At 41.3% G+C, this 18,404-nt stretch overlaps 2 protein-coding genes across 3 annotated transcripts in view; one reads left to right on the plus strand and one right to left on the minus strand.

The window, feature by feature from the left end:
* Positions 1-85: 85 nt before the first annotated feature.
* On the minus strand, positions 86-16,951 carry LOC119025158 (proprotein convertase subtilisin/kexin type 5). Of its 2 annotated transcripts, none has more exons than XM_037108559.1 (17): positions 16,849-16,951; positions 15,645-15,843; positions 13,366-13,569; positions 13,213-13,281; positions 13,018-13,060; positions 10,285-10,430; positions 9,209-9,403; positions 7,558-7,644; positions 7,279-7,477; positions 6,971-7,194; positions 6,606-6,848; positions 4,829-5,074; positions 3,450-3,645; positions 2,879-3,084; positions 2,634-2,734; positions 1,385-1,556; positions 86-1,305 (listed from the first exon to the last, which is right to left on the minus strand). In XM_037108559.1, exons 1-17 carry the CDS (start codon positions 16,849-16,851, stop codon positions 923-925), a joined length of 2,916 nt encoding a protein of 971 aa, XP_036964454.1. In that variant the 5' UTR covers positions 16,852-16,951; the 3' UTR covers positions 86-922. The 2 variants fall into 2 exon arrangements, with proteins under 2 accessions (XP_036964454.1, XP_036964452.1); XM_037108557.1 differs by having other exon boundaries at positions 16,732-16,867.
* A 67-nt stretch (positions 16,952-17,018) lies between these two features.
* Positions 17,019-18,404, plus strand: part of otud7a (OTU deubiquitinase 7A) — a 46,037-nt gene continuing 44,651 nt past the window's right edge. The window contains exon 1 of the mRNA XM_037108560.1: positions 17,019-17,153. The gene's annotated coding sequence lies outside the window, so the exon portion shown is untranslated. The remainder of the gene's footprint in view (positions 17,154-18,404) is intronic.

Raw genomic sequence — 18,404 nt, forward strand, 5'->3', positions numbered from 1 at the left:
CATTCATGTTGGTGAGTCAAGTAAGACCTCAGGTTCACCGTCGCTGAGGTGAGCCTGAGACCACCGAAAGCATCAAGTGAAAAAGGTTTTTTATTTAATTTATTTCTCTATTTACACCATATCATGCAGATTTTCGGTGATTACACATGATCGTTTGTTCGACGATTTAACAAATAGAGTAAAAAAAGACATATACATACATATACACATATATGTATTTTTTTTTTCACCGTTTGCTCACAAATGCCTCATCTAAGAATGTGCATTGTACAGATACAGGCACTTTGTAGAATAAAAGAAACACCCGAATGCAAAAAGCAAAACATAACAACGGAAAAAATGCAACTACATTCTCATCTAAACATTAAGTAAACTATTTGAGTTCTCCCGTCAGTCTTGATGATGTGAACATCCACAATACATTCTTCTGTTACTGTAACATCTGGGGGGGTATATTAAGAAGCAAGTTCAACATAGCAAGGCTTTTATTTGCATGAGCTGGCTCAACCGAACCAAAAACCCCAAACAAATGTGATGAGTATCACTACTGTGTGAACAGTTTTTCCTTCATAAGGCTCCTATAAAAAGGGGCGTTTTAATGTTTGTATCATTTGACTCTTCTTCCGCACAAAATGGACCGACTGTGTGCCGGCTCACTCAACCTGGAGCAGTTTTCTTTATTTTGTAAAATAAAACTCTGCATCACCAACTGAACGCTTAGAGGTTCACCTGGCAAATAAGCACAACTCAATGCAAACAGTTTGCTCTGCTGTAAATATACGGCTTTGTTTGACATTACCAATGTATATGCTTCAGCATGTTTAAGTATGTAACATTATAAACCTGTCTTTAGAGTCAACATACAGTACCTTAGTAGCTCATTAATCTTGCTTTGTAATACACCCCTCTGGTATGACTGTGTCTAAGATTGACTGAGACACGTGTTCTCATCCACACCCTGGTCTGCATCTGTGTCCTGCTCGTGGATGAAGCTGTAGCGCCTATAAACCGATCCACCTTTGCTGGTGTACACCACATCCACCTCGTCTCCGCTGTCCGGCTCCGGCACACCGTGGGGCATGCTGATGCTGCCGCTGCCGCTCAGTCTCTCATAGCTCTGGCTCCAGCAAAGCCTCTTCCTGGCATGGGTCTTAACCAAGGCAAACACAGCCAGAGCCAACCCCAACGCCAGCAGCAGTGCGATAGGCAAGGCGGCTGAGGTGTGCTTCAGAGCTCTAGACGACATGTTCAGGTCTGTCTCCTGATCCTGTCCTGACTTGGGTTGGGGCGCCTCCACACACAGAGCTAGAAGAAAAAAAACTGGCTTTAGTTCACGATCATATCCAAACAATGCCATGTTTCTTATGATTGACAGGGTCTCTACCGGAGCGGCTGTCACAAACACAGCAATCGGTGTTATTCCCTCCAGGATGGCAGCAGCGGGCACACCGGTTCTCCACAGCGTGGAGAGCAGAGTCTCGGTGACAGGTCAGACACTGGTCTGGCCTGGGGCCGGTGCAATGCCTACACGAGCTGTCACATGGCTCACAGGTTTCCTATAACGGTTCAATTTAAAACGTCATTGTACAGAGTAAATAAAAGAAAAACATTAAGCCAGTCAGCAATGTGGGAACAGAGATGTGGCTTTTACTGACATCTGCTATAAGTACCTGCCTGAACTTAAAAATATAAAAAAAAATATTTATTAACAGTTTTAAACCGTAATTCTGCACTAGAACATATATGTAAATTATTGTGATCTATATTGCAACTTGAGTAATGATTTTAGTTGGACATTTTCATTTTCACTGAAAAAAAAAAAGGTGGTGATTTGATTTTTGCTAGAATATCGTGGAACAATATTTCAGTTCGGTGTGCAGCCCTTAAAAACTGAGCAACAACAAAAGATAAAGTTTGGGAAAGTTAGCGAGTATTTAGCACTTAACACTTTATCCTGATAAGATGCCACATAAGATTTAAAAAAAAAAAAAATAGGCTATCAAAAATGTAGGGGCGAGCCTATCACCAAAGTAACTGACCAGTGCTGCTTGGTGATAGCTATCCTTGGCTTTAGCTGGCTACAATTAGCTAATTAGCTAATGGCTCAATTAGCTGTAGAGCCAGTTGTGCTAGAGCTTGCTTGGACCAAGCTCAGCTCAGGGGAGTCTCCACTAGGAACAGAGTTTGACTAAGTTAAGAGGCAGTTAGCTCACCTTGGTTTAGTATTTTTTTCTCTTTGATAAGCAATGGTATTTCCTTCTTTGACATCGAGTTCATTTTGTTCATTTATCAATCTGAAAGCTCAAACAGAGCTAGTGAAATGCAGCAACAGGGCAGCCAGAGCTAGTTGGTTAGCATGCTAATTTCAGTAGATATGTCTACAACACAGTACATAGACTTCTTAACATTCTCATGTTTTGAACTAAATTGTTATCCTGATCTTCCAGATTTTTCCTTCAGGTTTTTTTTTACAGCCCCTACATATTCATTTCAATCTGCACAACAAGCAAGAGTTCATATTTAGCACTTACTTTATCTTGATTAACAGTGCTCTGTCCACATCAGCAAACAATAATACAATACAATACAATAACTGTCACACATTGATGTGTGACTCAAAGATAAGAGCATACCTCTGCCGAGAAGTATCGCCCCTCCTCACAACGTGGGTAGCAGACTTTGTCCTTTAAAGTGTTGCCCCAATCGCATGTCACGCAACCCTGAGGTGAGGCATCTGCAAACACGCACACATACACAATCTGTTTCCTGACAAATCAGTTCCAATGTTGATACACAGGGAGGATAAAGACCATAAGTGCTTATCCGGCAGATGTTTTAACAAACAATTAGAACAAAGCAGAGGATGTCATATCTGTACCTGTGCAGGTCTGACAGCTAGTGTGGCACTGTTTGCAGATGTCATCAAGCTGATAGAAGCGATGTGGACAATGCTTGACACACAACTTGGTGCCTTGCAGCTCCAGAAGAGGAGGTGAACAGGCCCGGCAGGACTCAGGCCCTGGTCCTGTACACCGCTCACAGGACCGGTCACATTTCTCACAGTGGGAGCCCTCTCTGTAATACCTGACACAATGGACCTTAGAGTTAAAAATAGTCATGATGAATTGACAGAAAAAAAGAAAAAAAGAATCCCACAACTTCACCAAAAATGGGCTGAAACCACAGGAAATTTTGAAAAAATAATAATAGAAATAATAATAATTTGCAAGAATATTAATCATAATTAATGACCAGCAGTTTCATGATTTCAAAGGAAGTTGCTCTACTGCTGATGATACTCCACATAAATGAAAGACAGTGGCTGTGTTTTTTTTTTTGTGTGTGTGTTTTGGTTCCACTAGATAAAAGGTGTGGAGGAAGTTCAACAGTTCAACAAGTCCCGCAGTAATACAAAGTAAACATTTTCCACTCAATGATCAGCCTTGTACCCTGTGGGACAGTGAGTAACACAGAGCTGAAGGAGACGCAGGTATCCTTGGGAGCAAGTGAGACAATCTCTTGGTGAAGCACCAGTGCAGGTGGAACAGGCGCGGTCACAAGGCAAACAGTATCCCAGCTCTGTTCCGTCTGCCTCTTGACGTGTGTCGTATGACCTAGCCGGACACTCGCTTACGCAGGTTTTGTCTGGAAAGAAGCATAGTTTATTAGCACCTACGCATACATTTCTGTCGAATTCTTATCTTCAACAATTCTGAATTGATTCCCAAATGCTACAATAAAAGAAAAACAGAACAAGTGGAACTGTGACAGTACAGTAAATCACCCAGACGGTGTAAGGCACACAGACACAAGAGCAGTGGTCCCCATACTTTACTGCAGGGCCCCTTTTTTATAGATAACATTGATTTCAAGCTAATAAAGCTAATCTTTTGAGACACAGAACCCACTGTGGGCTCTCTTCGTTACCCCTTATTGTACTGGTGAGGCCGAGGGAAACATATGTCCCCAGGATATGGCAAGTGTTTAGTACTAATGTAGATGGTGTAATGTAACTTTAGTACAGCAGCAGACGGGCTGTTCTCCACCACTGGAGACAAAACACCACGTTACTCAGAACTCACAGATCAACTGATTTAGGAACAGATTTAAAAGGTGCTATGATAATCTTTCCAAATTCCTTAGATTATTATACCGTCAGAAAAACAGGTGGGAAAGGGTTTTTTTTATTTCAGTTTTCATCCAAATCGTGACACCAAGACTCAGAACTGATTTGGATTGTGAGATTGCTAAAGATTGCCATCCTATAACTCATCCCTCTTTAAACTGCGGGTCAGACTGAGTCCTCACACACATCAGAAATGATTTATCAAAATGTTCCCACAAGCCTTCTTTATCCCAAAATGTAAAGAGATAAAGGGTGGGCCTTTACTTTCAGTGCCGCTGAAACAGAAGGCTGAATCCTTCCTCACTTTTCCTTTGTCTTAGCTTGCAGTGTTGCCCCCCTTTTAGTTATTTGGCTGTCACTCACATTTGAACTATTTTCAGGGTTTACACTTCAATTTCGCTCAATAACTCCAAGAGTTGAAATTTAAGTGTTATTATTTTCTTAATTTGTTTAAGCGAGACCCAAATTGTGAAATATTCTCAGGGGAGCCATCATTATGTCATCATTATCACTTTTCATGGTGTAGTGAGAGCTACAACCGCAAGGACTACTGTCAAAGTCTGTGACTCAGACTCAGATTCCATTCGTCATCAAAGGTAACACAAAGATTGTTAAGAAGTCCCTGGTCAGTTGAACGTTTGGAGATGAGAGGTTTAGCTTTATTTCACTGAATCCAGTTGAACATTCTTGGAAAATGCTCACTATGAAGGTATTTGGGAATGGCGCAGGTCTGGCATTCATCGTTGCCTGGTCCCTCGCATGAGTAACAGTGGCGGTGGCAACCCATGCAGGTGAACTGGTCGTCGTGTAGGTAGGTCCTCGGTGGGCAGTCCGTGTCGCCCGTCACGCCACACAGCAATGTGTTTGGATCGAGCACGAGTCCCCTCTCACACTGCGTGCACTGGTTTGGCTCTGGGCCAGAGCAGCTCATACAAGTCTGGTGACACTCTGCACATGGTCAAACAAAACATCAGACGTCATATCACATTCACAAAAGAGGGTGTGATCGCCACCATGCTACACAGGTAAATGATAACAATTTAAACAAATATTGTATTTAATAATGAATAAGATAACTGGCAGTGACGCTATTACTGTTCCAGACACTGTGGGTTTAGTGCTTTCTCAATAATAAGCAAACTTCCATACAATAGTACAAGTAGTTTCAAACAAATGTTTCCATCCTGTCCAGTTTGTTGTAGAAAAAATACAGTCCTCTCCCAACTTCTTTGATAACCTCTAAGTGCAGGAACTGATTTTTCTGAACAACCATTTCATAAACCCTTGAAAGCCAAAGCACGAGCTTCCTGTTCTGCTTGCTCTCAGTTTCACAAAGCTGGAAATACCTCAATAGTTCAAGATTTAACACGACACACTCAATTTACGGATTTTTCTTTCTATTAGACTAGACTTGACTAATGTCCTTATTATTTCTACCATTTATTATTGATTTCTTAATTTAGGTGTTTGACCCTCTGTATCTTACCAACTGCTGTTCAGCACTATCAGGATGTACAGGATGGGCAAAAATAATCCTCGGCTTCAGCCTATTCCTTTTTCGGTTACAGAGTTTGTTTAAAATTGTGTTGTGAGAAAATGTTTGGTGGAAGCATGTATGGTAATATTTTGTCAGTTGATTGCACATAATCTCAGTATTTTATACTGTAACCGAAACAAAACTGTTCATTCACTAGTCATGGTAGGCATGTGACAGTATGACAATTTCAAGTCACAATTACGCAGAGCCAAAATACTTGTAACTTTTGAGAATGGCACTGTTGGACTACTAACATACTGTAATTACTTGATCTTACATTATGTTAAGATACAAACCTTTTCACTTGATCACAGATAGGGGACACATCTTTAATAAGGTAATCACAAGGTCCCCCTTCATCAATAAAAGATAAATAAATGGTGGGTATGTCATTCTTTAGTTTGGAACGCTAAGCATTTCCACACATCTGATTTAGGTTTAGACAGATTTTGAAATGACTGGAAAGATCCAGAATTAGGAAATCAACATGCTGCAGGTCTCTAGATTGTCCAGCAAGATCACTTTTCAAGTGACTCTTGAGGACAATCAAAATTATCCAGATTCACCATTATCTCGATTAGTGAAATCAACAGCAGTGTTTTCATTATGACATTGCTTTTGTTACTCTATAATTCTCTTGTGTTAATTTTGTGATACACACAATGAAAAAAAACACGTTTTATAACTTAAAAGTTGAGATGCCTTTGCACAGAAAAAAAAAAAAAATGAATATAAAATATTCTAATCTTCAGATTCTAATATTCAGAAAAACCCGCATATCAGATCAGACAATTGCCCAGATACATTTTTCATATCAGATATTTTAAGACTGTTACTCAAGTGCAATTCCTATGGGTGACTTTCACTTAAACCAAAGCTATATTTTGAAATTAAGTCTTGACTTTTACAACTTTTGGGTACTTTTTTAACATACAGACTCACCTTGGCATTCCATGGCTTCAGTTTCATAGTAGGTACCAGTGGGGCAGTCCTTGGTACATTCACCCTTATAAAGTTTGGGGCTAAACGTGGAGCACGTCTCACAATCATCTGCCAGAGGCCCTGAACAGCTGCCACAGGTCGGGTGGCACTGACCACAGCGGCCCTCCTCCATGTCCTCATAGTAGCCCATTGGACAACTAGCCTTACACACACCATTCAGCATTAGGTAGAGAAAACTGCATTCTGAAATTAGATGCAAGAGAGTTGTGTCAGGAGGTTTCAGGATGTAATACAATGTCTTATAACTGTCGTATGGAATATTTTTCCTCTTGAAGCTTAGCTGCACACAATTGATTATAACTCACTGAAACAGGTCCTGTCGTCTGAGCAAACGTCACAGTGGGGAGGGCAGCGTCTGCACGTGCCATCATCCGCAGGGTATGAACGCAGTGAACAGTTGAGTCTACACATACCACTCTCTAAGTAGTAGCCATCAGCACAGGACAGACACTGTGACTTGATCCCATCACATGTCAGACAAGAGCTGTCGCAGACTTCACATGACCCCTCTGCTGTCTCAAAGAAACCTCTGAAAATAGCCATTAGATATGTTTATGCATAAAGAGCAACATACAATACCATCATTTTAATATAGCTTATCCAATTTTCTTACTCAGGGCAATTCGACCAACACCGTCCCTGGTGGAGAAAAAGTTTATAGCTGCTTTTGGAACAGCTGATGCAGTTATCACTGGTGTCCACACAGGCCTCACAGTTTGGCGAGCAGTCTTCACACAGCTGAGTTGCAGAATTTGCATAGGAGCCGGATGGACACTGCATTACACAAGAGCCATCCTGGTCCAGGAAATATCCTGTGACACAGGCAATGTAATGCAAAACTGTCTTCGTTCAACGACAGAAGAAAGTAAACATATAAGGTATCACAAAATACCTTTGAAGCAGGAAGAACAATCCAGTGCTTGTGGGCCAAAACACGTTTTACAGGATGCATCACAGGCCTGACATTCACTATATTTACCTGGAAGTAAAACAATAAATAGGGTAACTGTATCTCATAGTATAACAGATAAAACATCACATTTTACATGTTACAGAGGTAAGTATCACATCCTGTTTAAAATGAGGGCTGCATTGAGAATTTTCTGTTTTACCCACCTTCACCACTAGAGGGAAGCATAATAAGCTGTAAACAGCGTGTCTGCGGTACAAGTGATGGGAAGGGATGAATAATAAAGTGCTTGCTGGCATTGATTGATCAACACTGACTGAGTGCAGTGGAGGTAACATTGGGTTTTCAGTAACTGGTCTGTATCAAACACTTATGTTACAATCTACATTTTGTCAGCATATTGTGTATGCTAAGATTTTCTATTGTGAATCACATCTGTACACACATCTATCTCGTGTCTGCCTGACCTGGGAGAGGGATCCCTCCTCTGATGCTCTTCCCATGGTTTATGCTTATTTTTTTCAACCTGGTTTAAAGGTTTTTCGTTTATTTTTTTTTCGTATTCAAAATCAAGCATCTAAGGACACAGAGAGTTGAATGTCATACCGATCATAATAAACCCTTTACTCAAATTAGGATTTGTGATGATGGGCTATATACGTAAAAGTGACTTGACTATGAAACCTGCAACGTTTTACCTGCAATACAGTGTCTAACACCTCTTGGAACACAGTTACAGCACCTTGACAGGGGATGTTATTGTGTGTGAAAAATGTTCTGATGGTGGTTTACACAAAATGATGACAGGCTACATTTAGAAGGACTGCTGACATGGAGCAGGAAAAATTGGGGAGGTCATCGAGTTATCATGGCACATGAAGTTTATGGTCAAACCTGTACATTGCTAAAGCTAACTGTTGCTGTCATAAATAATACATTGCATTTTAAATGTAAAATGCAATTATTGTTGATGACATAAAATCAACAACAAATCAGAAGCAGTAGGTCATTTAGAAAAAAACTCAGCTAAATGACAAGTGATCCTGACAATGACTGGCCCACTGATGCACACAAGGATGTAAATAATCAAACCAGTGAGGCAGAAATGTACAGGGTCACCCTGTAAGTGTCCTTTGACACAGACACCAGAGGGGAAGCAGGTGAAGAGGCCTATGATTGAGGCAGAGAAGCCTTTTCAAAATTGCTCCACTAAATGGCTCTTGAACGAAAGGTGACAGAGTACATGTGCAGCAGGGTGACACAGTGAGTAGGCGACCGTCCTTCAACCTAGAGGTCCTTCAGCAGGGTTCAAACGCCCTTCTCAGCGGCAAGCGTCTACCAGGCTAAAGTGTCCTTGAGCAAGAAGCTGAATCCCTCCAAATTCCAGGGACACTGTACTGACCTGTGCTAACCTCCCATAGGAGGAAAGTAATTATTTCTATCAGAGAATCAGTCAAGTATCATGTGTTACATCTGACTTCACTGCCACATGATAGTCATAAGCTGTTCAGTAAAAGACTCATTTTGTTTTCCTGTAAAACATACAGGACATTCACCAGTCTTTAAAGCTTCGTATCTCTAAAATGAAAAATGACCAGGATTAACATTTAAAAATTAGATCTGTGCCTCTTACCGTCATAGTACTGTCCCAAGGGACAGTTAACCAGAGGACATTGCCCATGTAGTGGAGCATTTCCACCAAGACAAAGATCACAGTCTGACGGATGAGACCCATGGCATGTCTGGCATGAGCTGTAGCAAGGCTGGCAGCGCCACCCACTGGAGTCACTGAAGGTTTTCTGTGGGCACTGTTTCATACACTCACCTCCTGGCAGAGCAGAGCAGAATAGACGGAAGTGGCTTTTTTTTCAGTACAACATCCAGTATACAACTCTATTCGTACTGAATGGTTTTAAAAAAACCTAGAGGAGACAATATAATATGCAGATAATATCAATTTACAGCCTCATTGTCTTTTTTAACGTGTATTTATCTGGGAAAGTTTCACTAAAAGCAAAACGCCCTGATCACTTTCTGTTACTGAAATATAAATAATTTTGAAAGAGTGATGAAAAAAAGTCAAAAGTCATTGTTTAGCATTGGAAAAATACATGTTTTGGTTCAGCTGGCTCTATTGCAGTCTCAGAAAAGATCTGCTCATCACTCCTTTTTTCTACACAGATGTTTAAATCCTTCACCATCATCTGCTCTTCTGGGTTCTCTCAAAATTCAACTGTCCAAATACAGAACAGTTCTGTAAATCTTTTCAAAGAGGTCCTTGTAGCTGAAGAAGTGGTCGATGGCTCTCGTCATCACAATGTACCAATACATGGTAAAATAATATTTATAGTGGTCTTGCTAATCTTGTTTTTAACAGCTAGAGGCTTAAATGAACTTTTACTGAGATGTCCGTTGAGAACACAACCTACCAACACAAGCCTAATTCCTTGTTTGTATAAACCTACATTTACATATCTCATGTTACAGATTTGCTGACGTGGACTTGATTTGCAATCCAAATAGAGACTCAGAGGACCATCATTAGTCCTCAACAAGAATGACTGATTACTCTAACACGCAGTGATTGAAGAGTATATTAAACACGAACACTACTAGTACTGTATAAGACGAAAGGGTCACCTGAATCCTTTAGTATGTTAGTAGTTACAAAATATACATAGAAATGATAATGCTTTGCTGTACTGGTACCATTGAGGAAGTAACCAGGTTGGCAGGAGAGGCAGTGTGTGTTACTCCTGCAATCTGTGCATGGTGCTGGACAGGACAGACACACACCCTTGCCCCAGTCCTCATAGGTGCTCTGGGGACAGTGCCTGCGACACTGGTGTCTGAAACTGGAAAAGAAAAAAAAACAAAAATCAGAAACCATTCATGTATTCATCGATATTTCATTTTTTTTTTTTTAAACCTAGCGTTGGTGTATGCGTGTGTGAAATCAGCCAAGAAATGGTTGACAAAAACTTGCTGTCACAGCTATTCAACAAAAGGAGGCTTCATTTTCCAACACAAACATGCAGAGTAAAGCTACTGAATCAAATCAAAGACATGATGAAAACTATTGTGATTTAATGGCACTTTGAAAGCTTTATAGTGAATGAAGAATGATGTTGTTGCAGGCAGCCCTCGCCCACACGGATGAGTCTGAGGCTATGAACTTAAACCAGAGAAAAGACCAAACGCACCACATGCAAGTGGCCATGCACTGTGTCAGTCCACAGCACACCTGCAGCTGTATTGTTGACTTCAATACAAAAGGTGCACTCAATCAAACACCAGTATTACTGATGTTTCATCCTTACAATGAGGATGGCAAACAAAGGTGGAAACATAAAGTAGGCTGCTTTTCTTCAAGCTTATCATGCTTCTATTCTCCTCTTAAGGCAGAAAGTTAATTGGTGTTTTATTTGTAGCCCAGAGGCATGGGGAGATTTCTGTCATTAACCTGTCCTATCTGTCCTTCGGGGCTTAACTGAGCTATTAAACACGAGATGGCTGTCCTAAAAAAACTCTAGCCTACAGGAGCTGATATATTGAGTTGCTAAGATGTTACACATAAAACATTAATGCAAGAAAGACTCCTTACAGACTTCCCAATCTAAATGAAACGAGTCATAACAGCAATAAGAAACTAGCTTAGATTACAGCACAACATCCTCTGGTGCCTCTTTTGCCACTTCCCGAAATGAGAGAATCTGACCACTGACAGCCCAAGCTGCACTTCCTACCGCGTTGCCGTGGATCTGGTGCTAAGATGCGGTGGTTGTTTGAGAAGGAACAGCTGGAGGCGCCACACTGCATCCATCAACTCACACACAATAGCAGCTGGTGCAGACCAGGCCATGTCTCTGGCCTGGAAACAGTACACTACTTAAGAATCTGCGGGATGTTTAAGAATCCCTCTGTGCAAATATTAGACTATCCATTCCAGGAGAGAGCATTAGCATTACCAAAGCAACTTTTGTTTAGGGCTGTAAACTCCTTGAATTAATTACAAAAAGGTGAAAATATGCTGTCGGTAGTCCCTAAAGTTAGGAAAGCTTAGGTAAATAAATAGTATAAACCACATTAAGAGTGCATCACAGCCATCTTTAAAACATAGCTCCTTAGAGAGGAAAGTAAATGTCAATAAATACCAAGCATCAATCATGCGTGACTCTTCAATACTCAGAGATTCATTCAAGCCCCATAGATTCACAGTTACGCCGAAAGTGTCAAACTTTAACATTTTTTATTACTTCTCACAAAGCCTCAGTAGTGGAAATTCTTTAAAGTGCCTAAAACTGTCACAATCTATCACAGAGAGGCAGTTCCTGCAGTTCATGATCGCCCATGCTCTATTGGGTTTCTTTTATTGGTGTTTGCCTCACATCGTTGATGTAATAAGTCCAGCAGCCACAGAAATTACTGAGACGACCTGTCATTGTAAATCTCTAAAACCATTACTATGAAAGTAAAAGTTACACAAGTAGATTCACGGGAGAAGACTGAGGGTCTTGCCGCACCTATGTAACAGCAGTTAAAGGAGTTGAGTGCAGTGAAGCAGTGAATTTTCTTTCAACCCACCTCTGCTGTGATTCGCACGAGCAGTCAGTGAAGTCAAGATGGTGCACCCTATATAATCACACCTGCTACTGACTGTGCTTTCCACTTATGCTTGCTCCCTTTTGTCTCTCTTCTCCTCTCCGCCTGACATAGTATAACATAAAAACACACCCTATTAATTACAACTGAGAAGCAGACTACACTTCTGTGCTCAAAACATGGCTCAGGTAACAGTGTATGACTCCGAATGGAAGGTAACCTGACTCACACAATACCTGGAGGCCTAAACCCGGGGGGAAAGTAAACAATTGGAGGTCTGTTCGAGCTCTGTAACCTGTGTTAGACACTGGGTCCAAGTGATAGGCTGGCATAAACAGAAATACAGGTAAAATGGAGTTTCTGTGGAGTGAGGAAAAATTAACCACATTCTGAAAGCCAATATATGGAAACCCAGATACTGCTCATTGATTAACCCAAGGCAATGGTGATGCAAAGAAAACATTTACAAGGACATTTTGTAAGTTAATTGTCCTGGCAGGATATTTAATGTCCATAATGCAAAGCACAAAACACTCAAATGCTCTCATTCCAGCTACTCAACATGAATATTTGTTGTTTTTCCTAGTATTCCAGAGCTGTAAAATGAATATCTTGGCTGGTGGTCAGACAATATAAGCAATATAATATGTCAACTTTGGCTTTTGGTAATGGCATTTGGCGTCAGTCAATCAAGATTATAACAATTACATTAGACAAAAATAACTGTTAGCTGCAGTTTTGTAGTGTCTATTAATACCCGAGTGTGTTTTTGATTTCAGAGCAGAGGACATGGGAAGCTAGAAAAGTCTGCTTATCAGTAGAAAATAAGAAAACACTCACAGAAAGTAACCTTCAACACAGCTGTTGCAGATCTCAGGGTCGTCTGCGTGAAAATGAGAAAAAGGTGATTAATTAGAATTTATGCAGAGAGGCAGACTCATGCAGTAATGGCTATATTCATATTGTGGTGCCCAATGCACAATTATCACCAGTGTTTTAATGTACACTTCAGGTGCTCTTTACTGATGGACTTACCTGTGGAACATGTTTTGCAACCCATCTCACAGTCAATGCACTCTCCTGTGTCAGGGTCCTGCACCTGCCCTGAAACACAGAGACCCAGCATAAAAAGCCTGAACATATTTCTCTTGAGCTACAGCCAATGCAGAAACTCTGCTTTACATTTACCTATGTCACAGGACGTCGTTTGGCAGACCCCGTTCTGGAGTTTGTAGTGTTCCCGACATTTGGCACATATGTTGCCATCTGTGCAGAGTTCACAATTGGCTATGCAGGGCAGGCAGGCATAGTGACCCCTGTCAGGATAGAGTCCCCGGGGGCAGTGTGTCCGACAGCGTCCTTGGTGAAGAAAACGTTCCTGTCCATCTTCATCTGGGGAGGAGGAGGAGGAAACAGAGGACTTGTTAACATAAAGCCTACTCTATTTTCTCCTCGGATGAAGATGCCATTAGCCATATGGAACTCCTGCCAGGTAATGGCGTTTACAAAAATCCGGACTGTTCTGAAAGCGAAAATCAATGAGCTTCTCATAATAAATACAGAGGTGAAGCCAAATGGATCTGACAATTACATGGATGAGGGAAAGATGAAAGGACTTGATGCCAACTGTGTGAAAGTTCAGTGCATTCAGCAAATTACAGCCTTATCACACATTAAAAAAATCAACTGGTTGATTGAAAGGAGAAACAGGTGGCAATTACCAGCAATTATTGGGAAGAAGAGAATTCATACATTTGAATACAAACGCATTTAGTCATTTGAAAAGAAAATGAATGCCAACTGTGAATGAAAATGGATTATTTTCATTTTTTATCAAAAATATAAAACATTCACTGGTTCCAGCCTCTTAGACTTAAGGATTCGCTCCTTTCTTTCATCATTAAGGATTGTAAATGAAAACTCTCTGGGATGTGGATTATTTGGTTGGACAAAAGAAGCCATTTAAAGATGTCACTTTAGGCTCTGATACATTGTCACATTCATTTGACATTTCATAGACTAGATAATTAATTAATTGTGAAAGTAATGGGTGAAATGATCATTAGTTGCAGCCCTTCATGCAATTAGTGAAAAAATAGTGAGAACAAATGGATGCTGAAGACATGAACATCATCATCGTGAACTGAAGGCTGCAGCCCAGCATGCTGACTGTAGGCCTGCAAATAACTGATCACAGTGTGAAATCATTTCCTGACTGATGATGCTCCAACTTATATAAACAAGGGCAATCAGAGGCAGATGAGAGATCAGAGCTGTGGGCAGAGACAGGGTCTTGTGTTGGTTCTAATGATTAATACTCCACCACCTGCCACTAGCCTAGTTGTGGCACCTGAGGCATCTCTGGAAGCAGCTGAGTTACAGCATTGTCTCATCTGCTCAGTGCTGCACAGAAGATGTGTGAGACAGGGAGGAGAGGGGCAACAAGCTGCTGCTGCCTTCCTAACCCTTTACCTTCCCTCACCCTCAGCATCACACAGAGAAATGTGGCTTCTGTATGACAACACCACAGAGCAAGAGGCATAGGGTAGAGACCTGTGATGTTCCTCCACCAAGATACAAACCAGGATGAAATATTTACTACTGTATAGCAGTAAAGTATACCCAACAAAAAACATCTGCAGCAATGTACATTAAAATGTTGTTCAGTGAAACAAAATGTATGATTGTAGCAATGTCACAATGCATGTATCTAAAGAAAATGGAGAGTTTGTGAAGGAGAGAGAGAGACTTGCAGGTTTTGCAGGTTAAGCCCAGTGAACTGCAACAGTAACACTTCTAGCTCAAGGGGATATTTTTTCCCTTTCCCTCTGATTAACAAAGGCCCCATTCTGACGTGATCAGATTACACTGTGAAAAACTCAGGAGAAAAATGATCACACCTTCATTTCTTACCTATTTCGAAAGGTGCCCCTGTGACAGTAAAATCAACATGTTCCGCAGCCAATCTCAGACTGTTTAACAAGAGTAAATGGTAAACCGGAGCTGAATGCTCCTCCTCTGATTCAAAAGCCCTTAAACAAGTTTGCTTTGTTAACCATTAAATAGTGCTGCTCTGAAAGAAAAAAAACACCCCAACTCCATTTCAGCTGGATTAAATAGTCTGTGACAAGGATTTGTTTTAATCAGACATCTGTGGAGCCAAATAAAATCAAAACAGAGAAAATTTAGTGATTTTTTTTTCACCTTTCCAACAGACATTGTGAGATATCTGAAATTTGTCACACGATGCCAGGAATATTGTTTAACTTCCATGAAGCCATTGTTGTAGCTGTTGAATTATTTATTGTCTTCGCTGAAATTAGACTACGCAAAACATTAGTTTGAACCCATCTTAGTTTAAAACGAGTGCATCGAGGTGTGACAAATAATAAAACATTTAGCCTTTTTTCCCCCCCTTTGGAACAGCCACCCACGATTTCAGTACGGACATAGGTAATTGTACTCACTAACTCCACAGGTAGTGCATTCAAACAGCTCGTGCCCGTCGCACTCGGAGCAGGTGGGGTGACAGAGGACACACTGGCTCTTCAGCATAAACTGTCCACTCGGACAGGGCGACGAGGGTTTACATCCAATAAATCCGACGCCGGAGAAGAAGATCAGAAACGCGGCGAAGGACCTCATGGCTGTGCCCGAGGACTTTCCCTGGAAGTGAGGGGAAAAAAAACGGCAGACAGTGAGGAGGAGTGTCTCCAAAGACGCAGTGTCCCTCCGTGCAGCAGGTATGCTGGTAGATCGATATGGGGCTCCGTCAACACCAGCCCAGAAATAACTTGCTGGACCAGTTCGCTCAAGTGAGATCACAGTGGACAATGAGCGTGGACTGCGGTCAGCCTTTAGTAAATGATCCTGGCAAGAAAAAAGGGAGAACAACCCAGTTTCTGTGTCACGACAGACAGACAGCCAGACAGACACACAGTCAGACAGATACAGGGATAGATAGATAAATAGATAACGTTATGTGTAGCTTTAATAAATCATCTCTACATATATTATTTCCCAAAAAGGAATTGTGTGCCTGATTAAAAACAGGGAACTTCCGGTTCTGATTACACCTGATAATAACATTACTTTATAGAGACACACCTGTGACTACAATTTGCTGGTAGGTAACAAAGGTATATGCACAACAACCCTAGGTTAAGAGTTTAAAAACGGAATTATATGTAAATATCGTCAACGTTAGATAAATAATCATAAAAACGGGTTGTAAAATGAGTATATTTCATTAAGTCATATGCCTCTGGTGAACATTTGAGATTTAGCTAATGATAGGTTAGCTTAGGTTGTGTTTCAGATAAAAGGCATAAATATGATTTAAAATTGAGCCTGTACTGGTTTACAAGTTAGGTTATGTGACTGTCGCGTTTGAACGGACAACTTGACTCTCAAAAGACAGAATAAAACTCAAATTAAAGACTATATGTGTCCGTTCCTGTAGCCTGCGGACTATATTGCTACCTACATTGCATGAAGAATCATGTTTAGATGAACTGCTATTAGCTTAAATTTTGTTAGCTTTCACAGTCTTACCTTTTCCATGTGGTTCAAAACTTATATACACATCATAAAGACAGTTAATGCTAGTGTTTTAATGTATTAATATTGTGGGGGGTGTTGTTATATATAAAGAACCAAGCTAGTGGATACCATTTAAGTCTCTTAAAAATCAAAGTGGAAGTGGTTCGTTTCAGTGAAGGAGGCACAGCGGCCTCTCGCGGCGCCTCGCCGGACGTGTATCCCTCCGAGGGCGTGAGCCAGAGCCTCTTTCACCGGCTGACGTCACGCGGCTGTCGGAGGAGGCGTGGCTTTGTTCTGCTGCAGCGGAGAAATATGACATGGGGATGAGCGAGAGAGGAGGGGAGAGAGTGAGACAGCCCGAGAGGAATTAACGGTTCGTCAGAGGGTCTGGACCGAAAACCTGAGGATGGGGAGCAATGACTGAAAACACATCGGTAAGAGACAGACATGTTTGTATTTTCCCCTCTCTCTCTCCCACACTCACACACACTCACGCACACACACAGCTCGACAGGCCGATCCGTGGCTCGTTTGATAGTGAACACAATAGGCTACCACTGCAGACAGGTGCACCTGCCTTCATGCGAGTACGTGCCTCGATGCATTCAACTTCAGGTTCCGTGCGAATACCTTTTTTCTTCTTCTTCTTCTTCTTCTTCTTCTTCTTCTTCTTCTTATTGTTATGATTATTTCAGGTCGAAGGCAAACGCACCAAGGCCACAAAATCTACATCGACAGTCTGGGGACGAGACGTCTCAGAGTTAAATGCTGTAAACATGGATGTGCTCTTAAATCTGTATGCTTAGTCACAGACCTTTGTGATGTGGAGCATACAGTAACCAGTGTGGTATAAATCTGAGACAGCTGAGCTTTATTTTGTGATGGTACAAAACAAATAGCCTCTTAGCTCACTGGGGCTATGCTTCTTCTTCTTCTTCTTCTTCTTCTTTTTTTTTATTTTTTACAGACATGGAATATTAATCATCACAGTGTGTTTTGGGCCAGATGGCAGAGATGGTGATGAAATGCATAACAACTATTTGTTTTGTGTAGTAAATCAAAGCAGCAGTTTCACTTTTGGCTTTTCTGTTCATCTTGAAATATAGGAAGCTTCGTGGGATAACTGCAAATCCCACTGCCTGGTTTCATCCTGGTGCCCATATATACGTTTCTTTTATTGTTGGCCTGGTTCACAATATCCACCAATACGCCTGCCTGTAGAGATGGTAAGGCCACTAATTCATTGCTGTGGGATTTTTATTTTTTTTTTAAACCATACCCGCATCCCCCTGACAAAGACCTACATAATAAAACCTTTAATCTATCATTAATATCAGATTATATTTGAGCTCAGCCAGATAAATTGGACTCTGCCACGGTTTCCTCCTGGTCATTTGGAAGACGGTGATTTACATCACATCAACTTGCCTGCTGTCATACCTGCACGACTTATTCAGCCCCCTGTCACCCCTGTCTTAATGCTTACTTGCGAGCCAGTGCGATTGACAGTGGTCGAGTGTGATTTGGAGACAGCTTGAGTGGACGGGGCAGAGATACAAAGCAGGGCCCGTGGCTGCCAGGCCAAGCCAGGCCATGCCAGCTCCACAGAGGGCTTCAGTGCAGCAGGGCACTGGGGAGAGGGCGCTTGGCACCTGATCAGTTACCACAGTGAATTCTGTTCCTGT

Source organism: Acanthopagrus latus, chromosome 8 (genome assembly GCF_904848185.1).
Source record: "Acanthopagrus latus isolate v.2019 chromosome 8, fAcaLat1.1, whole genome shotgun sequence".
Taxonomy (NCBI): Eukaryota; Metazoa; Chordata; class Actinopteri; order Spariformes; family Sparidae; genus Acanthopagrus; species Acanthopagrus latus.